Source organism: Mobula hypostoma, chromosome 3 (assembly GCF_963921235.1).
Source record: "Mobula hypostoma chromosome 3, sMobHyp1.1, whole genome shotgun sequence".
Taxonomy (NCBI): domain Eukaryota; kingdom Metazoa; phylum Chordata; class Chondrichthyes; order Myliobatiformes; family Myliobatidae; genus Mobula; species Mobula hypostoma.
This window is the reverse complement of record NC_086099.1, coordinates 129,855,328-129,878,972: the sequence shown is the minus strand read 5'-3', so window position 1 is coordinate 129,878,972 and position 23,645 is coordinate 129,855,328. Positions and strand designations below refer to the sequence as shown.

General features: G+C 39.8%; 1 protein-coding gene across 2 annotated transcripts; it reads right to left on the bottom strand.

Annotated features, from left to right (window-relative positions):
• Positions 1 to 1,864: 1,864 nt before the first annotated feature.
• LOC134344252 (cell division cycle-associated 7-like protein) lies at positions 1,865 to 23,497 on the bottom strand. Of its 2 annotated transcripts, none has more exons than XM_063043737.1 (11): positions 23,423 to 23,497; positions 22,637 to 22,741; positions 15,816 to 15,938; positions 14,016 to 14,150; positions 13,105 to 13,386; positions 10,981 to 11,055; positions 10,116 to 10,301; positions 9,434 to 9,562; positions 8,366 to 8,515; positions 7,728 to 7,864; positions 1,865 to 2,500 (listed from the first exon to the last, which is right to left on the bottom strand). In XM_063043737.1, the coding sequence occupies exons 1-11, from the start codon at positions 23,441 to 23,443 to the stop codon at positions 2,473 to 2,475; spliced, it is 1,371 nt and encodes a 456-aa protein (XP_062899807.1). In that variant the 5' UTR covers positions 23,444 to 23,497; the 3' UTR covers positions 1,865 to 2,472. The 2 variants fall into 2 exon arrangements, with proteins under 2 accessions (XP_062899807.1, XP_062899808.1); XM_063043738.1 differs by having other exon boundaries at positions 23,314 to 23,440.
• Positions 23,498 to 23,645: the final 148 nt, after the last annotated feature.

The following is a 23,645-nucleotide window of genomic DNA, read 5'->3' as shown; positions in this document are numbered from 1 at the left end:
CCCCAGGCTGCTCCACGAGGCAAGGGAAGAGATTGCTGAGCCTCTGGCTAGGATCTTTATGTCCTCGTTGTCCACGGGAATGGTACCGGAGGATTGGAGGGAGGTGAATGTTATCCCCTTGTTCAAAAAAGGTAGTAGGGATAGTCCAGGTAATTATAGACCAGTGAGCCTTACATCTGTGGTGGGAAAGCTGTTGGAAAAGATTCTCGAAGATTCTCTACGGGCATTTAGAGAATCATGGTCTGATCAGGGACAGTCAGCATGGCTTTGTGCAGGGTAGATCGTGTCTAACAAGCCTGATAGAGTTCTTTGAGGAGGGGACCAGGCATATAGATGAGGGTAGTGCAGTGGATGTGATCTATATGGATTTTAGTAAGGCATTTGACAAGGTTCCACACGGTAGGCTTATTCAGAAAGTCAGAAGGCAGAGGGTCGTGGTGGAGGGAATACATTCAGATTGGAGGATTGTGATTAGTGGTGTCCCACAAGGATGTTTTGGGACCTCTACTTTTTGTGATTTTTATTAACGACCTGGATGTGGGGGTAGAAGGGTGGGTTGGCAAGTTTGCAGACGACACAAAGGTTGATGGTGTTGTAGATAGTATAGAGGATTGTCAAAGATTGCAGAGAGACATTGATAGGATGCAGAAGTGGGCTGAGAAGTGGCAGATGGAGTTCAACCCGGAGAAGTGTGAGGTGGTACACTTTGGAAGGACAAACTCCAAGGCAGAGTAAAAATGGCAGGATACTTGGTAGTGTGGAGGAACGGAGGGCTCTGGGGGTACATGTCCACAGATCCCTGAAAGTTGCCTCACAGGTAGGTAGGGTAGTTAAGAAAGCTTATGGGGTGTTAGCTTTCATAAGTCGAGTGATAGAGTTTAAGAGTCGCGATGTAATGATGCAGCTCTATAAAACTCTGGTTAGGTTACACTTGGAGTACTGTGTCCAGTTCTGGTCGCCTCACTATACGAAGGATTGGAAAGGGTACAGAGGAAATTTACCAGGGTGCTGCCTGGTTTAGAAAGTATGCATTATGATCAGAGATTAAGGGAGCTAGGGCTTTACTCTTTGAAGAGAAGGAGGATGAGAGGAGACATGATAGAGGTGTACAAGATATTAAGAGGAATAGATAGTGGATAGCTAGCACCTCTTCCCCAGGGCACCACTGCTCAATACAAGAGGACATGGCTTTAAGGTAAGGGGTGGGAAGTTCAAGGGGGATATTAGAGGAAGGTTTTTTTACTCAGAGAGTGGTTGGTGCGTGGAATGCACTGCCTGAGTCAGTGGTGGAGGCAGATACACTAGTGAAGTTTAAGAGACTACTAGACAGGTATATGGAGGAATTTAAGGTGGGAGGTTATGTGGGAGGCAGGGTTTGAGGGTCGGCACAACATTGTGGGCCGAAGGGCCTGTTATGTGCTGTACTATTCTATGTTATATCTGCCCCAATGGCCACCCATTTTAATTCCAGTTATTCCCCCTTCTCTAGCCCTGCATCTCTTTCACCAATCAACTTCCCAGCTCTTACTTCACCCCTTCCTTCCGATTTCATTATCACGTTGTGTTTCTTCCTCCCCCACCTAACTCGTTTCCTCATCTTTTTTTCTCCAGTCCTGATAAAGGTCTCAGCCCAAAATGTCAACTGTACTCTTTTTCATAGATGCTGCCTGGCCTGCTGAGTTTCTCCAGAATTCTGTGTGTGTAGCTTGCAATTTATAAATAAGCTATGTTCATTAATATTACAATTTGCCAGCAATACATCCAACATACATTACAAATATAAAGATGACTTTGTAATGTAAGTAAATGCAACTGACAGAAATGTATCCAGGTGACTGCAAGTCTAATGAATTGATTTTATGGTACAACAAATTCATTTTTATTTTATAGTTTGTTTTAATGATTGAACACATTTTTACAACATTCTCTTTAGGCCAGAAATGCAAACTTGCAGACAAAAAAAAACTGCACTCAGATTAACAGTCAAATCAAAAATCTAATGCTTTAATGTTTGTGGGTTATCAGACTCATAGCATTAATAGCTTTAACATTTCCAGTTTTAATTATCAATCCTTACGACGTGTAAAGAATGCATCAGACATATGCATCAACATTATCAGATTATGTACAAGAGGACATTGTATTTAACCCTCATTTAGTGTTAATGTGGTCACTGTAAACAAGATGTTACCACTGAACAGCATAAAATATTTTCTTGCAACCTGGATAATAACATTACAATTAACACCAGAAAACTTAACAATGGTTTAAACAAAACTTTTCAATTGCTAAACTATATATTTCAAAAAACACAAACTCAACATCCAGACCTTATTTAGCTTCAATAACCAAGTGTTTCCAAGCATCAATTTTGAAGCTAAAAATTAAAGTATGCTTTTATACATGTTTCACTAAGAAAATTAAAATGTAACATTATAAGCAGCTGCATCTTTACAAATCCTAGTTCCTGTTTCAGTCTTCAGTTAGTTGTCTCTGTAAACTAAAATACAAACATTACTCTTCACAGCAAGTGATCAAAATTTCTACCCATTACTAAATTAAGATGAGCTCTGGATAGACAAATGACAAAATGTTGTATTTTGAAAGGGTCTTCAAAAATCTCATTCTTATTGTAGCTTGAGTTACTGTGCTATGGTGGATTCAACTGCAACATTCAAGTTGTAGAAGTTTGACATTTCCTTCCAAGATGGAAGCCATTTTGACCCATCATGTTCTTGTCACATATTGAACAATCTAATCTATTTCAATACTAATCCATTAACTACTCCCTAAGTTCCCCATCAACTGACTCAGATACTATTACTTGCCTATAAAGTTGCTAATTAACCTCTGAACGGATACATCTTCGGAGAAACCACATGGTCTTTAGGATAATGCACAAGCTCCACAGAAACAGCAGCAGAGTTCAGGACTGAACCCAGGTGACTGGCCCCCATGTGCAACTGGTTATACGAACTGTACTGCCCTTCCAAATTTAAATTTAACCCCTTAATTCAGGAACCATGGATATCAGCTGAAGAATTAGCCAATATCCTAGTTGATGGTTTTAGTTTCAGGAGTCGTGGCCAAATCCAGCAATTCTTTGCATTAATTAAGTTCATATCTTCTTTAGTATCGCCACGGACAAATGATCACAAAACTGTACAGCACAGAAAGAGGCCATTTGGCCCACTTCATCTGTGGCGACATTTTAATCACACCTCCCACTATTTGTACATAGCACTGTATTCTTTGTGATTTAAGGATTCAATGAGACAGGGTTCAGAGTGGATCCTTCACTATATAACATAAGAGACACTCTTGGATTCTGCATGTCAAAATGTGCATTGGAAATCTGGGCATACTTGAATCAATAGTTAAAAAATTATATGCAGCACAGGTCAAGGTTCAGCTGCACACACTCCAGTCTCTTTGCGCCTAACCTAATGAAGAGGAAAATGTAAAGAGTGGACAAATCTAATTAGTACTATGTAGAGATTGAAATTTTTGAATGTAGAGAATGTTTTCGCCATCACAATGTTGAGGAATTTATATTATAAATATATAAATCCATATACAGTGGCATGCAGAAGTTTGGGCACCCCTAGTCAAAATTTCTGTTACTGTGAATAGCTAAGTGAGTAAAAGATAAACTGATCTCCAAAAGTCATTAAGTTAAAGATGAAACATTCTTTTCAACATTTTAAGGAAGACTAGTGTATCATTTTTGTTTTGTACAATTTTTAGAGTGAAAAAAAGGAAAGGAGCACCATGCAAAAGTTTGGGCACCCCAAGAGATTTGAGCTCTCAGATAACTTTTACCAAGGTCTCAGACCTTAGCTAGCTTGTTAGGGCTACGGCTTGTTCACAGTCATCGTTAGGAAAGGCCAGGTGATGCAAATTTCAAAGCTTTATAAATACCCTGACTCCTCAAACCTTGTCCCAACAATCAGTAGCCATGGACTCCTAAAGCAGCTGCCTAGCACTCTGAAAATTAAAATGAATGCTGCCCACAAAGCAGAAGGCTATAAGAAGGTAGCAAAGTGTTTTCAGGTAGCCGTTTCTTCAGTTCGTAATGTAATTAAGAAATGGCAGTTAACAGGAATGGTGGAGATCAAGTTGAGCTTTGGAAGACCAAGAAAGCTTTCCGAGAGAACTGCTTGTAGGATTGCTAGAAAGGCAAATCAAAACCTCCGTTTGACTGCAAAAGACCTTCAGGAAGATTTAGCAGACTCTGGAGTGGTGGTGCACTGTTCTACTGTGCAGCAACACCTGCACAAAATATGACCTTCAGGGAAGAGTCATCGGAAGAAAACCTTTCCTGTGTCCTCACCACAAAATTCAGCATCCGAAGTTTGCAAAGGAACATCTAAACAAGGCTGATGCATTTTGGAAACAAGTCCTGTGGACTGATGAAGTTAAAATAGAACTTTCTGGCCGCAATGAGTAAAGGTATGTTTGGAGAAAAAAGGGTGCAGAATTTCATGAAAAGAACACCTCTCCAATTGTTAAGCACAGGGGTGCATCGATCATGCTTTAGGCTTGTATTGCAGCCAGTGGCACGGGGAACATTTCACTGGTACAGGGAAGAATGAATTCAATTAAATACCAGCAAATTCTGGAAGCAACATCACACCTTCTGTAAAAAAGCTGAAGATGAAAAGAGAATGGCTTCTACAACAGGATAATGATCCTACACACACCTCAAAATCCACAATGGACTACCTCAAGAGGCACAAGCTGAAGATTTTGCCATGGTCCTCACAGTCCCCCGACCTAAACATCCTCGAAAATCTATGGATAGATCTCAAAAGAGCAGTGCATGCAAGATGGCCCAAGAATCTCACAGAACTAGAAGCCTTTTGCAAGGAAGAATGGGCAAAAATCCCCCAAACAAGAATTGAAAGACTCTTAGCTGGCTACAGAAAGCATTTACAAGCTGTGATACCTGCCAAAGGGGGTGTTACTAAGTACTGACCATACAGGGTGCCCAAACTTTTGCTTTGGGCCCTTTTCCTTTTTTGTTATTTTGAAACTGTAAGAGATGGAAATAAAAAGAGTAATCTTGCTTAAAATATTAAAAAAATATGTCATCTTTAACTTTATGCCTTTTGAAAATCAGATCATCTTTTACTCGCTTAGCTATTCACAGTAACAGAAATTTTGACCGGGGTGCCCGAACTTTTGCACGCAGACAGCCAGGTAAACGATAGCAGTTGTTAAGATAATTAGATAGATGATAGGAAAGTGATAGGTAGATAGTACACCAGTGGATAGGTATAGCAAATGGATGACTTGCAACAAATTTAAGCTTTACACACAAATCTAAGCTATAATGTTAACGACAGGAGAGGAAAATTGTCTCACTACAGAACTTCAAGGTAACATTAAATCTAAGGATAAAGCATTGGGTTTGCCATGGTGGCAGTTAGTGGAGTTGTCTCACAGCACTAAAGACCCAGGTTCAACCCTAACCTGTGTGTGAAGCTTGCACATTCTCCCTGTGACTGTGTGGCTTTTCGTCTGCGTTTCAAAGAGTGTGCAAGTGAATGGTAGAGGCTGATTGATGAAAAGGTGGTATTAATATACAGATAGTGCATGTTTCCATGCTGTTTAACTCTTGACTTCTATGAAAAAATAGAAAGCCTTTGAGGACAGAGTGTCTGGAATTCAAGAAAGGAGAATCAAGACCTTAGGGGGGTGGAAAAAAAAGGTGAAATGAAAACAAAAGCAACAAGCAAAGAACACACAAAACCAATCTGCAAGAACTTCATCAGTATGGGAAAAAGAAAACAAGAGTATTCAATGGAGAGTAAGGGGAATACGAAAGCAGCAAGTAGTTAGTGTTGGTCTTCAGAGGACAAAAAAAACCTCCCACAAATTAGCCTTCAATTTGCAAATGAAGATGTAGGAGAAATTAATCAGCCTGCAACATTAATACCAAACTCCTGAGTATGAGAATATATTGTGATCATCACCTTTCAAAATACAATATACTCTGGAATGTTTCCTGCAAACAGACGAAACAAATGTAACTCCACTATTTGAAGTAAAGAGAATACAGGGAACTACTAATTATTTCCTGACAATGTTAATTGGGAAAATGTTGGAATGTATAGAAGATGTGATAGCAAATCTTCTAAAGAATTTGGTGCAGTCACTGTAGCTTTACAAATGGGAAATATTTGTCTAATAATGGAGTTTCTTCAAGATCTACACAGAAATAAATGTGGAGTACTTGGGTTTTCAGAAAACTTGGCTAAGGTCCTACACATATGGTGAATAACGTCATAACGCAGGGAACAGGGAGTAATGTATGAATGAAGATTGAAATTTGGTTTAAAAAATGGAAAACTGATACAGTTGTAAAGCCATGAAGTGACTAGTAGATACTGGAAGGATTGGTTTCACGTTCTTGCTCAGCAGACCAAATTACCACGTTTTCTAAGGCATGAAACTAAATGAGAAAAAGCCCAATGAACAGAATGCAGAAGATTCAAGGACAATAGACAAGCCAAGTAAAATGGGAATCCACATTTGAAGTTATCCACATCAGTAGAGAAAATAAAAATGCTGTTTTTTTTATTTTTAAATGTTAAAATTGTTTTAGTGTTGATGTTCAAAGTGATTTGCTGTCCTTGTAATCAAATCAGAAAACTGAATGGCAAATGCAACAGGTAGTTGAGAAGGCAGATGATACACTGGCCTTCATTGCTTGATAATTTAAATACAAGATTTCATTGCACTGTTATATAGAATCTATAAAGACTTCCAAAAATACTGTATACAATTATGGTGCTACATACAAATATAACTTGGTCTACAGGTGCATCAATGCTTCATTTGACAGCCTCTAGGGTGCAACATCTGTAAAAGTAATACAGAGTGGACTACACCTCGGAGTTCAGAAGGATGAACAGTGCTTTCACTGAAATGTACCGAGGAATCAAGGGATATGGGGCAAGACGGCATCGTACTGATGTAGAGAACAGCCATAACATTAGTGAGTGGCACATCAGGCTTGAGAAGTTGATTTGAGGGAAAATGAGGGGCCCTGTTAGAGGCAAAATATGGAGAGGATGCAGATACCTTTTACCAGGATACTGCCTGGATTAGTGGTTATGAGCTACCAGGAAAGGCTATTCTCTCTAAGCACTGGAGGCTAAGGGGAGACCTTACAGAGAGTTTTTAAATTATGAGAGAAATATGTATAGTAGACAGTCAGAATTTTTACCCTTGGGGTAGGAACATCAAACACGGGAGCAAGTGCTTTTAAGGTTAGTGAGAGAAGCTTTAAGGCAATTCATATATATTTTTTAAAATTTTCACTTTCATTCTTCATTTATTCAGAGAGAGTAGTAGGTGCCTGATATAGGTTTCCAGTAGAATCAGCTACATCGATGTGGTTCCAGAGATTTTCAGATAAGCACACAGGTATGGAATGAAGGGATATCAATGATATATAGGAGGTTTGAAGACTGACACAATAGCATAGACCAAATGGCCTGTCCGGTATGTTCTACCGTACGACTGTACTACAACTGCTGAAGAGATTTATTAGCAGCACGAGCAACACTGCTGAGGTAGGCTGAAAGAGCCCGTTGTGCTATGATTCACACTCCCATGTTCTCATCACTTTTAGGTGGTGAAAGTAATTTGATATGGAAATTAATAAAATCCTAATCGATCCCATTCCCTCACCAATCCAATTGATCCCATTCTCTTACCTTTCTAAATAGGCTTGAACATTGTCATATCCATAAAATTTTGCCAAGTGAACTAGAATCCCAGTGGCACACCGCCCATCCCGACGACGGCAGAAGCTACAATTACAGATGCCTCTGCAAGGAGGGCACACCCAGTCCTACAAAAAACAAAGTAGTTGCAGCATTACAGAAGAGAGGAGAAATAGTTTCAGTTCCTTGTGGTTACTTACAACTTAAAAGAACTAATTTAATGCACCACAAAATGAAGAAATGCTAATCCAGACCTGGGGCATGCTTTAACCGGCAATATTATTAATGTATGCCAAAAGGCAAACAAGTCTTAGAGCATATAATACCAGCCAGAAGTAGTACAAACTTGTTTTAGGATTCAAAGTAATACGAGACAAATAATTACATGAAAATTCACCCTTAGAAAAGTGTACATATGGAAGCAGCTACATATTGCTCTTGTACTTTATCGGAACTGAATTTAGTAGAATATAACATGCTACCACTATTTTCATATGCAGATAGCATAAACTAGCATTTTATCCTTTCAAACAGAAGAATGAGCACATTAATTGTATTGCCATGGAAAATTGTACAGTATCATCTGGCACAATACAGCAAATGTTTTGCGTTTTTATCCATATACATACTGGATTTAAAAGGGCCGATCTCACATTTTCCCCATATCGGTTGCGCAAACAAGGTCCACAAAACTGTCCTCTTACACCAAAACAATCATGATTACGACAGATTGTTTTTGTATCTATTGTCTTCTGTCGACACTGATGGCACGTGCTTCCCTACATGCAGAAAGTGAACATTTTGCCCTTTAGTACAATGTTAAAAGAACACGATTCAATTATAAAGTGTGGTATAAAATTATGATTTCCTCAAAAAAAATTTTGCAGACTCCATATTTAGTTATAAAAAAACTATACAAATTATAATCAATTCATTTACAGTAGAATTAAAATTAACTCCATTAATATGTTTAATCTTAGAGCCAAAGAGCAGCAAAACAGGCCCTTTGGCCCATCTGGTCCATACTGCCCACAGCATTCTCCACGTCATCCCAGTTACCTGCATTTGGCCCATAACCCTCCAAGACCTTCCCCTCAATGTACCTATACAATGTCTGGTAAATATCATAATTGTATCTGCAGCTCAGTTCTGGTACTCATTCCCTTCTGTGTAAAGAAGCTACCTTGCAGATCTCCCTTAAATCTCTTCCCTCTTATCTTCTATCTGGCCCCTCTAGTTTTGGACTCTAACCCTGGGGAAAAGGTTATGAATGTCCATCTTATTCAAAGACAAAGACAAATGATGATGGAGACAGCAGCCAGAGAACTGGAAATGAATACCAATGAATTGATCCACTTGACCCGAAACAGGAGTGTGTGGGCCATGGCAGTCAAAGCTCAAACTGGGCACGGCACCTGATGATGTTGATCTTATTCATACCCCTCATGATTTTAAACTTCCAGACTCTGGAAAGTCGTATAAACACAATAGGAATATTATGAAACAGACAAAATACAAATAGTTAATGATAATGAACAGCCATTCCCAAATGAAAGTAGTGCAGCCCTGGAAGTTGAATACACATGTGATATACTGACTTATTACCCTGTTAAACATGTAAGCAACAAAACAGTGTACTGGCTTCTGGTTTGATAAAGATTTGTTCAATGGTGTTACTAAAAAAGTCTGAAAATTACCATACAACGATCGTATATTTTATCTTTAACAGTGATGGCAATATTTTCTAAATCCTCTTCTGTGATATCATCAGCAAGTCTGGGCTTACACTTGGAAGATCTTCGCCTCTTTTTCTTTAAGGTTCCATCCTATTAAGTGATGTAAAGAAACAAAATTTAAACCAGAAATTCAAATTAAATAATATTAGAAATAAGTAAACTTAAACTATTCAGACATGCAACCACAAAATCATAGCTATACAATTCTCTATTTTTGCAGCAACTTTTAATCTAAAACTTCATGGGTGTGGGGACCTTTTCTGAATTATTTTCAAAATCTTTGACTTTCTGTTAAAGCACAGATGATGACTAACAATCTTTTTTTTCTACTAATCAGCTTCGGTCTTGGTAGTGGGTTACATTTTTTTAATATAATAAAATGATTATTTTTCAATGTTACAAACTAATTGACTTGTACGAATATAAGGTAAGGAGTCTTTATATGCGATTTAGCTTAATGTATTGACATATATATTTTCTCCTGTACTCTGTATTCTTATATATAAATCAATAAAAATATTGTAAAGAAAACTTCATGGGTGAAAATTTACTGCGAAGGAAATGCTGTAATTATTGTGGTTACTGTAGTTTGTCATTTTTTTGGCAGAGTGCTAAAATAGAAAATCATTTTCAGACCAACTACCTCAACAAAACGATCTGACAAATCAGTTCTCAAGCGGAAGTTTTTCACTTGATCCATAAGTTTGGTAGGAGAAATCGCCAACTTTTCCACAGAAAAACCCTTCGGAGGCCGCGCACTTCTTGTTGGATTCACACGGCGCTCAATCTTTCCTTCAGAGAAAGTTCGTTTTGGGGTTCGTTTCTGTTTCTGAAAAGATAATAGATCACTGTACTTAAATAGAGTGGAACAAATACATACCACATCATGTATACAGCTGAAATCTAACACATAAAAAATCCCAGCAAGGCACTCTTGGTAAACAATAGCAAATGTTTATATCACAGTATTTTCTTTGTACAGTAAAGATATGTCAGTCAACATGCTTGTCTGGAGTGAGGGTGAAGCTAGTAGCTCTGAATGAAAGCTATGCTTCTTGGTAGTCAATCATTTACTGTACATGGATAGTAATTTTATTGAAAAAATGTACACTCTTGCTGCTTTCGTAAAAACCCAATTCACCTCCAACATTCATCTTTCTCCCCTCTCCTATCGGGCAGAAGATACAAAAGCCTGCAAGCACATACTCAAGGATAGTTTCAATCCTGACTATTAAATGGTTCCCAGGTACAATAAAATGGATTCCTGACCTCACCATCTACCTCATTATGATCTTGCACCTTATTGTCTACCTGTACCACACTTTCTCTGCAGCTGTTCCACTTTATTCCACATACAGTCATTAATTGACCTTGTGCTACCCTGATGCATTGTTAATGAACAGATTTACATGAACATTATGCAAAGTATGCTTTCACTGTACCTTGGTACATGTGACAATAATAAACACATTCCAATTGTGGATTGTGGGCAATTAGACAATACTTACTGAAGGTGAAGGAGTCTGTACATTCACTGGAAAGAGTCCAGGGATTGTTTTTAGTTCTGCCATTAGTTTAGCAAGCTAGAAGAAGAATTCAAACAATACTTAAAAAGGCAACAACACCTAAACAAATGCAAGATTAAAATCACAACATATCACCAAGTGCGAGAACTGGAAAATTACACAACATACAAGAACAAGCTGAACTTGCTTGAAGAGGCAATTTAGCATGTTCCACCAACCACGCATTAAAGCTATGCTTCTCATGTAAAAATGGTTATCTACAAAACAACTACTTTTAGCACCATCTTTAGTTGCATTTTGCAGTGAATTTTAAGTTGTATCCAAAAATATTAAAAGAATGGAGAATTTCACATGCAAAAACACCAGTGCACAGCAATCATCACTGTTAAATTATTGTTGTAAAAAACGAACAGAAGATTATAGCAGCTAATTCAGATTGCTGAAGCGTGTTTTAGATTTGTTGAAAGTGAAAGGTAAATATATTTGGGTATTTTAAAGATTGGCTATCATATTCATTTGCTAAGATTGGTCATTTTATTTGTTTATGACATAATTACTTAATCACTTCAATACAACACTGTAACTTAAGAACCCCTAGGGACAAGTGATCATAATATGATAGAATTCACCCTGAAATTTGAGAAGAAAATATATATATTATATATACACACACACACACCGCAACCCCCCCCACCCCCCGAAAGAGAAGAAGTCTTCTAAAGGCAAGATGACAAGAGAAGTCAAAGCCAACATAAAAGCCAAAGAGTGGGCCTATAACAGATCAAAACTAGTGGGAAGTTAGAAGGACTGTGAAGATTTTAAAACGAACAGAAGGCAACTAAAAAATAGCTATATGATATATGATAGCTATTTGGACAGGAAAGGCATGGAGGGTTATGGGCTGAGTGCAGGTCAGTGGGACTAGGTGAAAGTAAGAGTTCGGCACGGACTAGAAGGGCCGAGATGGCCTGTTTCCGTGCTGTAATTGTTACATAGTTATAAAAAGTCATTAAGGAAAAGATGGAATATGAGAGTAAGGTATTCAATAACATTAAAGAGGATACTAAAAGTTTCTTCAGATACATAAAGTATAAAAGAGGTGAGAGTGGATACCAGACCACTGGTTAACAATACTGGAGAGGTAGGAATGGATGACAAAGAAATTGCAAACAAACTAAGTATTTTGCATCAGTCTTTACTCTGGAAGACACTAGCAATATGGTGGAAGTTCCAAGTGTCAGGGGTCATGAAGTGTGTGAAGGTATCATAACTAGAGAGAAGTTTCTTGGGAAACTCTGAAGGTAGATTAAGTCACCTGGGCCAGATGATGTACACCCCGGAGTTCTGAAAGAGAAGGCTGAAGAGATCATGGAGGCATTAGTAATGATGTTTCAAGAATCACTAGATTCTGGATTGGTTCTGGAAGATTGGAAAATTGCATATGACTCCACTCTTCAAGAAGAGAGAGAGGCAAAAGAAAGGAAACTGTAAGCCAGTTAGTCTGACCTCAGTGGCTGGGAAGACACAAAAGGAAGGTGTCAGGTACAGAAAAACCACTCTCCTTTCTGGGATGAAGGTAGTGAAGAACATATATCTTTAAAGTGGCCAGCTGGGAATCTCACTGACAACTGAGAACCTTTGCGCATTTTCCTACATAGCAAGATGAAGAGAACAGGGGAAAAAATATCGTAATGTTTGTCAGTATTCACCTTACATTTACACCACCCCATTCTGCTGACCTTGTGTCAGTGAACAGAAAAACATTCTTATACAAGCGTGAAGTAGATTAAATAGCAGTGGAGGTAACGTGGCTGCAAAAGGCACAAAACTGATTTGTGTGGACTTGCTTTTAGGATTGTCATCTCATCACTGGCAAAAAAAAACAGTCGTTCCGCAAATTTTATATAGATACTGTACATAAATGACAGGTCATATCCTCTGGCAAATAAGTTCTGAAAAAGTACAAGGAATCTTGCATACATGACAACTTATAACAGCTTTAATTGGAAGTATTTAAGCTGCTTCTCAGAATTTGTGCGGCTTTTGTCTGATCACAATTACTCACTTCATTAACCAAGTATTTTGTAAAGCAGCAACTACACTTACCATCTCTTTATTCTCTTTAATGTTCATAGCTCGCTTCAGCAAAACATTAGATCTCTTCTTTGATCCAGAATCATCATCTGATTCAGATTCAGACATAGCCAACTCATGCTCCTTTCTCTTTACTGGCCGCTTTGTGGGGAATTTAAATGCTACACGCAGTCCAAAATGGGTTTTCTTTGGCATTGGTTCCATTTCACTTTCAACAGAAGATACATCATCTTCATCCTCCTCATCACATTCAGTGAAACCTTCATCTTCATCCTCAATTTCTGAATTTGCAGACTGCAATGAAGATAAGATATGAACATCAACTAAAATAACACCTACAATATTATGTGAATGCTTTTATGCCAGGGGCCACATTTACGATCTTTAACTTCAGATTCAGATCATTTAATTATCATAGGTACTGCATATTGAAACCTACAATGAAATGCACTGTTTGCACCTACAACCCAAGGATGTGCTAGGGAAGTACGCAAGTGTTGCCACACGTTCTGGCATCACCATGACCTGCCCACGACGTCCAGCAGAACAACACAAGCCACAACAAAAGAACGACAAGAAAGCAACAAAGTCCCTTTCCTCCCTCACACCCACACAACCCTTCTAGTCTTCCAATCCCAGCAATAAGAAAAATGGAACAGACACAAATGAGTATTTTCAGATAACAGTTTGATATTCCGTCTATTGCCATTTTACCCAAGTCAATGAAACAGATTTACTGAATGGCCAATTCAGTCACATCTATTGTGGTGAGGAGTGGCTGGGGCCAACGAATGAAAATCATTTACACTTGCCACTGTATTAGTAACTAATTTACTAATCAGGAGCAATGTAAGCATTTAAGAGGGCAAACAAAATTAGAAAAGTTTAATTAATGTGTTAATTTGGTCAAATACAGTCCTCACCTTCAAATCCAGCTCACCATGAGCTTCAAAATTATTTGAAGGAAACCCTTCAAAAACATAATCAGTTGAGCAACTATCCTCTGTGAAAATTTCAATCAGCTCTTCTGTAATGTACTTGGACCGAAATTTGGAAACCTGCGAACAAAAAGTAAAGAAAGAGCAGAGTATGAAGTACAATTAAATCTACATAAACAAGCCACTGAGTCACCAGTAGCAGCAAATACTATTATTTATAAAAAAAAACATTACTAACAGCTTCAACTTTCCTGCAGTCATGAATGTTGATATACCTTGTCCAAAAATAATTAAAACTTAAGGTAGTTACAAAAATGTCATCATTATACAGACACTGCAAGCTACACAATTCAGCCGTGCCACTTATATAAAAACACACGAAGCAGGCATTATTGGCATGATTTATCAGCCATCTTATGTTGTCCTGGGTTGGGGGTTGGCACGGGGAGGAGGAGGGGTCTGCAAACAAAAAAAGCTTGTATGACATTTCTGGAGAGCAGCTAAGATCTTAGATTCTTCATCACCCAGAATAAAATGAAGTTGCAAGTGTCATTTGTACTGGTGGGGTATTTTCCTAAAACACAAAGGTGTTTGTGTTTGGGATGGGTTGCTAGGGAGCAAACTTCTGGACAAGCACATAGATGTTCAGAGAACAAAAGAAAATGGATCATGTGCAGGGAGAAGACATTAGTTTAATTTGGCATTATGGTTGGCCCAGATATTAAGAGTTGAAGGGGACTTCCTACCCTCTATAGTTCTATATACCCCAACCTCTGGAATACATAACCATCTGTTGTTTCAATTAAGTATTTCTATTACAATGTAAATGCCTAGTAGCTACAAAGTATCATTAGAGGCTCGCAAAATAAGAAGACGGCAAAATACGTGATGGCAAGAAAGCAAAAAGTGCAAATCATTGAGGAGCAACAGGTCAATGATATTTACCATCATGTCCCAAGTCCAGAAATGAATTTCTGCTAATTTGAAGTCTAAACAATGTGGATCATTTTATATAAACACCATCCAGGACAAGGCAGTACACTTGACTGGCACACCATCTTCCCCTTAAGGATACATGCTGATTTTGGCTGACTATCATGTGCCATCAAGCACCCCGAAACCTCATCCTTAATGAACTCCAACATCTTCCCAACCACTGCAGTCAGGCTATTTCCCCTATAATTTATTTTTACTGCCTCACTCACCTTACTGAGATGGAAGAGACACACTGCATCTAACTGTACCAGCCTACGTCCTATCACTGTGGTTCCCATTCCCCTGCCAAATTAGTTTAAACCCTCCCCAACAGTTCTGGAAAACAAAACTTGGTTCCCAGCAACAGAGAAGATTTTGAAGCATGATTTGATTTTAAGCCAAGGTAAAAGTACCTTCAGGCTTCCACAATCATTTGAATGACAGCTACATCCTCACTTCCGCTCAGATAAATAATTAAACTTACAAGTACCCTGACCACTCTGTCATCAATGAACTAGATGTGGCATTGCATTAATGTCTAGGCTCAAAACTAGCAGTTCACTGTACTGCTAGCCTCAACTTACTCAAAAAGGTCCAGTTAGTGTGAAGAAAGCTAAATTTAGGAATTTCCAATCTAAGTGGACTGTTTTGACATAATTACACAAGAATTCACTCATAGTTGCACAAAGCACAAGAACCAGCAGGTTTGATAGTATTAGTGACAAAAATTCACTGCATCTTGAAATACCATTTTTACTAAATGCATCCTTAAAATTTCGAACAAATTACATCCTATTCATCTCTACTCACATTTATGCCCTGGTTAAATTTGTTCTCAGCACAACCAAGTAATGCATTGGATTCTTCATCTGGAAAACCGAAAAACTCTTCATCACTTGGTGCATCAAATATATCCGCCAAAAACTTTGGTATCTGTGAACATAATGAAGTAAGATCAAATGTGAGAAATTTATCTAGCATACAGGATTTTAACACCTTGACAAGCAAAACTGAAAATGTTTCATTCCAGCAGTCTGGAGAGCTCAACAAAGTTAGCAAAATTAAATCACTATGGTCAACCAAGACCTTTCTGAATAGCACAATAGAGAGGAGAGACCAAGCAGTAAATAAAAGCAAGAGCAGACTTTGATTTTAAGCTGTAGATTACCTGCAAAGAACTAAGAAGTGCATAAAGGTAGAATCAAAATAACAGAAGAGGAAACAGTTTAAATACAGGCCGTTTTAAATTACTGAATACTGGAGCAGGGATTAAAAAGGCTACAATAGAGTTCCAACAAGAAAATAAAAAATTAAATACGGAGATAATACAGTGGGGCGATATAGCTACCGGTAAATTAGGTAAGTGCGAGACCATGCCGAATGATACTCAGAAGTGGAATAGGTACAGATGCAGCACCCAATGGTATCAGAGTGGCAAATAGTGGAGTGGTTGTGGGGAAAAATGTCATTCAGCCGACATACAAAGACAGGAAGTGAAAGGTTGAGTATGGTGCGAATAATGTTCGGAGTTGCATCTACTTCAGCACAAGTATTGTAGGTAAAGCTGAACATAAATTCAGACGTGGAATGAATACGTTGCAGTGAGACTTGGTTGCAGGAAAGGCAGGACTGGCAGCTCAATGTTCCCAGGTTCCATTGTTTTAGACGTGATAGATTGAGAGGGATTAAAGAGGGAGGGAAGGCATTACTAGTCAGGGAAAATGTCACAGCAGTTCAGAGACAGGACAGATTGGAGAACTTGTCTACTGTGGCTATGTGGGTAGAACTGAATCCGAAAGGGACCAGGTTACTGTGATTATATTACAGACAACCTAATAGTTAGCAAGATTTAGAGAAGAACACTTGTAGCGAGATCGCAGACTGTTGCAAGAAACACAAAGTTGTGATAATAGGTGATTTCAACTTTCCACGTATTGACTGGAACTCTCATACTGTGATTGAGTTTGTCAAATGTGATCAGGAAAGTTTCATTAATCAATATATCTCCCACTAGGGAACAAAAGACAGCACAGATGACAGAGGGGATCAATTTGTCCAGATGCTCCGATGTGTGAGGAGCCAATGAGAAGGTACCTGCTGTGGACCCATGGCTCCAGTAGGCAAACTGGAGAGGATGCAAGTTGTTTCTCGGGCAGGAGTTGATACGGTTCATCGCTAACCACTCAAAACATTTCAACACTCAAGACAAGATGGTTTGATGTTTAATATTGTGGGCATTATTTGCTTTATTTTTGCTGTTTGTGTGATTTGCTCTTTTCTTTGTGCTTTGGGTGTTTGATGTTTTCTTTGAACGGGTTCCATGGTGTTTCTTTGTTTTGTGGCTGTCAGAAGGAAGACCAATCTCGGCTTGTATTCTATATACGTACTTTGAATCTTTGATTTTGATCCTGTTGATGCAAGTGCATTCTTCTTAGGCATCGGTATAACTGAAGCCTGCTTGAAGTAAGGGGCTACCTCCGACTGCTGAAGTGAGAGGTTAAAAATCTCAGTGAACACTTCAACCAGTTGATCAGCACAGGTCTTTAGTACTTGGCTATCTGGGCTGGATGATTTTCATGGATTTGCCCTCAGAGAATGAAATCACAGGATCACCAGGGACTGTGGGAGTTAGTGATGGTTTGACAGTCAAATCGAGCACAGAAAGCATTAAGCTCATCTGCGAGCAAAGCCCTGTGGTCACCCATGTTGTCTGATTTTACTTTATAAAAGGTGATTATTATTTAAGCAATAGTCAAGCCCTGTGGGCATGTGGCCAAGGCATTCGACTAGTGACCTAAAGGTCGTGAGTTTGAGCCCCAGCTGAGGCAGCGTGTTGTGTCCTTGAGCAAGGAACTTAACCACACAGTGCTCTGCTACGATACTGGTGCCAAGCTGTATCGGCCCTTGGACAACATCGGCGTCATGGAGAGGGGAGACTTGCAGCATGGGCAACTGCCAGTCTTCCATACGACCTTGCCCAGGCCTGCCCCCTGGAGAGTGAAGACTTTCCAGGCGCAGATCCATGGTCTCGCAAGACTAACGGATGCCTTTATTTTATTTTTTAGTTAAGCCCTGTGTTGATGTAAGTTTAGTCCAGAATTGCCACTTCACCTGTGAGATGGCATTCTGGAGATCGTACCTGGACCTTCTGTAATTTTCTTGTTCACTAGACTTGAATCCAGCCTTCAGATTACTAATCTCATGGTTAACCAGGGAAGACTGGGATAGACTCTGAATGATCCTGTGTGGACACACTCATCTACAAATGTTTTAATAAAGTCTGTTGCAACCATAGTGTATTCATTCAGATCTACAGATGAGACCTTGAATAGGGCCCTGGCCACCAACATTGAAGCAATCCCACAGCCACTCTTCTGCCCCCTGCGACCACCTCTTTGTTGTCCTAATCTCTGGGGCTTTGTACTTTAGCCTCTGCCTGTATGCAGGAAGGAAGAAAGACAGCCAAGTGATCAGATTTACCGAAATGTGATCAGGACATCGAAAGGTAGGCACCTTATTTTAGAATAACAGTGGTCCAGTGTGCTGGGAACCCTGGTGCTACAGGTTATAAGCTGACAGTAAGTGGACAGGGTTTTCTTCAAACAAGCCTGGTTGAATTACATGACTATGATTTGAAATGCGTCAGGATGGACTGTTTCTTGTTTGGAGATGGCATCATGTAATATCTCACGCACTTGATTATAGTTGACTGCTGGTGGTTACGTAAACTGCGGTCAGGTTTATCGAATTCCCTCAGTAAACAGTACTGACAGCATTTGACCATTAGGTGTTCAAGGTGGGGGAAACATGAGTTTATATGAAACACACACTCCATCTTTTACCCTTCCTGAATTAGCAGTTTGGTCAATCATGTGCATTGAGAAGCCTATGGGTCTGATCGCTGTACCTGCTGGGCTGGGAGTAAGTAAGCCAAGTTTTATTCAAACATAGAACACAGCTATCCCTCATTTCCCTCTGATACAGCTATCTTGCCCTCAGGTCCTCAATTCTGTTCTCCAGGGACTGCACATTTGCTAACAAGGTGCTGGGTAGAGAGGAGGTCTCACCCCTCTGTGTTTCAGCCTGGCTTGGAGGTCCCCCTCCTCACTCTCCTGCCTCACTTCCAACCATCGCAATGAATCCTCAACTTTAAAGGTGCCATATCGGCTTGGTTCACCGAGTCCTTCAGAAGGTTGTGAAATCTGTACATCATTAAGTTGATTTCAAAGTACATTTCTTCGAGGGAAACTACACGCTGCAGATTGCAGTGTGAGTAATTCAAAAGAGATGTATTTAAAAGTATTGGACATATCCCATAGAACGTTGCCATGGTTCACTGGCGCCATCTTGTAACTATCAGTAGTCTAGTGCAAGGGGCCCCGACCATTTTTGTACTGCGAACCGGTTTATTATTGACAATATTCTTGCGGACTGGCTGACCCGGGGGCGGGGGGGGGGGGGGTTAGGGTTGCCAATGGACAAGAGTAGCAGTCAAATACGTTGAGCTTACCCCGAGAAAGACTACAATGACCATGAAGCCTTGCGTGGGCACCAGTGCGCATGCGTGTACGTGCCGATTTTTTCTACAAATCGTTCTTGGCGATTCTGTCCGGGGGGGGGGGGGGGGGGTTTAATCACAACCAGAATATAGGTGATAAATGGATAATACACTCAATTTCGTTTCTAAAAGGGTTTATCTAACAAATTTAATATTAAACACACAGCGCATATTTTCCTCGCATGAATATAGTGATAAGTCAATTATCAGGGGAGAACAGGGGAGCTTGAAGTAAGTGTTGAACGAACTTCCAAGTGAAGTGGTAGAGGCAGGTTCAATATTATCATTTAAAGAAAAATTGAATAGGTATATGGACAGGAAAGGAATGGAGGGTTATGGGCTGAGTGCAGGTCGGTGGGACTAGGTGAGAGTAGCGTTCGGCACGGATTAGAAGGGCAGAGATGGCCTGTTTCCATGCTGTAATTGTTATATGGTTATACAAGTCACTTATAAGTCAATAGCATCGTAACATTTCAAGTAACGTTTGGATATTAAACACACAGCACATATTTTCCCCGTATGAACATATAAAATCATTGCAACACACCAATATCGCTAAATCAGTGGGAGCCCTGGGCTTGTTTTCCTGCAACAAGACGGTGCCATCGAAGGGTGATGGGAGATGGCGATACTCGAAGGGGGGTCCTTATGTCCAGTCTATTCCACAATTTAGTTTTCATTGCATTCATTGCAGAAATATGTTGGAAATGGAAGAAACGTTTTCAGTGCTTTCGTGGCTACCTCAGGATATTCAGCCTTGACTTTGATACAGAATGCCGGCAGAGATGTTATGCCAAACATACTTTTCAGCCCGCCGTCATTTGCAAGCTCGAGGAGTTGATTATCTTCCCGCTCTGACATGGATGACGCATGGGTAATGACCTCGCGTGCGTTCAAGTTCAACAGTGCGTGACAGGGAAAGAGGAAAAGTGCCGCTGACTCATATCGTTTCATATCGCCAAATCATAATCGCTTCCTCGCGGCCCGGTAGCACATGCTTTGCAACCCGGTACCGGTCCGCGGCCCGGTGGTTGGGGACCGCTGGTCTAGTGTGTTGGGACTTCTGATGCTCAGGTTATATGCTAATGGTTAAGTGGACAGGGTGTGCCTATTTTGGAAATTAAGTAAACTTAAAATTAAGCAGCAAGTCTCAAGCTCAATCAGAATTGTTCTAAAATAATGCAACTAATTTGCTTGTTCCCAGGGCTGAAATGGCTAGCATGAGAGGGCACAGTTTTAAGGCGCTTGAAAGTAGATACAGTGGAGATGTCAGGGATAAGTTGTTGTTGTTGTTGTGTTTTTTAAAAAAAAACATGCAGAGTAGTGAGTGCGTGGAATGGGCTGCCGGCGATGGTGGGAGGTGGATACGATAGGATAGGGTCTTTTAAGAGATGCCTGGACAAGTACATGGAGCTCAGAAAAATACAGGGCTATGAGTAATCCTAGGTAATTTCTCAGGTAAGGACTTGTTCGGCACAGCTTAGTGGGCTAAAGGGCCTGTATTGTGCTGTAGGTTTTCTACGTTTCCATTATCTTTTAGGCTACACCAGAACCAAGTCACTGGCTGAAAATCTGTCAGCCCCTTTCCCTTAAGGCATCTTTTTTTCCCAAGAATATTCTTTGGCTTAAATTAATTTAACACCTTCAATACCTTATTCTTTTCCTATATTGGCCCAATCCATTTTGTTTAAGGTCCTTGCTTCAATTTAGGATGAAAATGTCAAATTCTACCAAGACAACAGGAATTCTGCAGATGCTGGAATTTCAAGCAACACACATAAAAGTTGCTGGTGAACGCAGCAGGCCAGGCAGCATCTCTAGGAAGAGGTGCAGTCGACGTTTCAGGCCGAGACCCTTCATCAAGACTACCAAGTCTAATTTACAACCCAAATTTAAGCTGCATCAGCACGTGGTTTTTATTTGCCGCTAGTCACAACAACCAATTCTTGATGCACGTTCTTCAGCTTTTCTTGGATCTACTCCTTTTCCTCCATGGGGCCTTGCATGCCATCATCATGCAGGCAAGGCCATTAAAAGTTCTTGAGATGTGAAAAAATTTCCATCAAATCTCAGCATAGGTTACAATTTCAGAGTACATTTATTATCAAAACTTGTATGCCATATACAACCTTGAGATTAATCTTTTTTTTTACAGCCAGTGACAAAAGCCGGAGGAAAAAAAAACAAAAGCTCCCATGAAAAGTCCCAAGGCACAAAGACGGCCAAACAAATCGTACAATGGACAAAAAATGTAAACAAACAATACACAGAATGTAAAACCCAGAGTCCCCAAAAGTGAGTCCCGCAGCCACGCAACCAGTTTAGCACTGAGGCGTGTGACGATGACTTCCCACTTGCCTCAGCTGCTCAGTGTACAAGCAGCACATCCTTAAACACAACATTCCAGGCTCACTTTTAAGCTTTAAGCAACAGTGCCTTACACCAAATGAAACTTCCGAGAGAGAACCATGGAATACAACAGCCAAGTCACAAAGCTAATGAAATTCTGATCAACAGCAATAATTGACTAAACATTTTAAGAAATTCTTAAAAGAACAACTTAAATGGCAGGGGTTGAATTCCTACACGTGCTTTGCTGTAGTATTCTTCATTTCTAACTGGCTTTTGCCAAACTCGTTTTTTTTTGGGATCTGCTTAGCATCTTTGGAGTAGTTTGAAATCGAGCTATGAGTGCACATTTGACAAACAGACATGCAGATTTATCTTACTGTTTGAGCATGGAGTTTAGTGAGTGACACCCTCTACTAAATCAGAATACTGACAAAACTGAAGTTAAACAAGGAATGGCAACAGCAGAAATATAAAAGCAGAAAGTGCTCTAAACACATTCAGGTTAGGCAGCCTCTGTTTACAATCCACAAATGCTGCCTGATCTGTTGTGCCTTTTCAGCATATTCTGGTTATTTTTCAGATTTCCAGCACCTGCAGTTTTTCCCTTCTATTTGCATCCACGAGAAGTATACTAAAGAAATAGTCTAATTTCATACAATATTCAACCAAATTCTGAACTAACAACTAAATTATAAAGTCGTTTATACATAGCTCCACTTACATGTTTAAACTGTCCACATTCATTCCCAACATCAGAATCTTCAAAACCCATAAATTCTTCATCATCAGTTTCTGCATTAAAGATGTCTGTAACCATTTTCGACATCTATAAAATGTGAAAAAGTCAACTATTAAATTCTAGAAACATAGTAATGTAAAAATAATTGCAGAAGTGCTATATCAAGGTTTATTAGTAAGAGGCTTAATGTAATTATGGTCGTAATTCAGTATTAAGCAAAATGGTATTATTGAGGGAAAACATTGCAAACATTAGTTTCCTTCCTGTTTTTGTTGTGTTTACGTTTAGTGTAAACAAAGATCCAAACACACAACTACTGCGTCCTGTTGGCGATTGTAAAAGAGCACCGAAGAATGACAACGTCGTGATAGTTATATTTATTAAATTGCAAATAGGTCGTTATGAAGAATTCAGTGGCTTTTACAGCTCTTCAGATTGCACCGCCTATTCAGTACGAAAACTCTAATAACACGTGTCACTATTGTGCAGCGTTTTCTTGGGGGCTAAGACATTACTTAACGTATTCACATTTTTCTTGATACGAGGAACCGTGGTTTTAAATTGGAAGCCAAGCTCAGTGGGATTTCTGACACTCCGACACTGGAGAAAATGAACATTAGATATTTCGCGCCATCCCATTCCACGCCGGTGTTATTTACCCCGTAAGAATGCAGAGTTGAAAGGCGAGCAGAAAGTGCAAATTCACGCGATGGGATGGGGAGGAAGAATCGCAAGTGCACGCACTCAGAGTGAGAGCAGCGAACTCACCACGCCATGGAGCTGCGCCATGCTGCAGGTTAAATGTCCCGGGAATCGGAGCGCACGGCCGGCGCGCTCAGACACTCGGACAATGGAACCCTGCCGAACAACCGGCCAGCCCCCGGGGGGGGAGCCCAGCGGCTGGTCCTTCGTCCCCGCACCGGCTGCGAGCCTCCTCTCATCACGTTCACACACCTATGCGCGCTTTCCCACAATATTTATTCCTTTTACA

Excerpts from the sequence above, each read along its gene's own strand:
- LOC134344252 (XM_063043737.1), bottom strand. The coding sequence starts at position 23,443 with ATGGCGCAGCTCCATGGCGTG. Across the intron at positions 14,151-15,815 it reads AATTTAACCAGGGCATAAAT|GTTTCCAAATTTCGGTCCAA; the intron begins GTGAGTAGAGAT and ends TTTTGTTCGCAG. Across the intron at positions 10,302-10,980 it reads TACAGACTCCTTCACCTTCA|AAACAGAAACGAACCCCAAA; the intron begins GTAAGTATTGTC and ends TTATCTTTTCAG.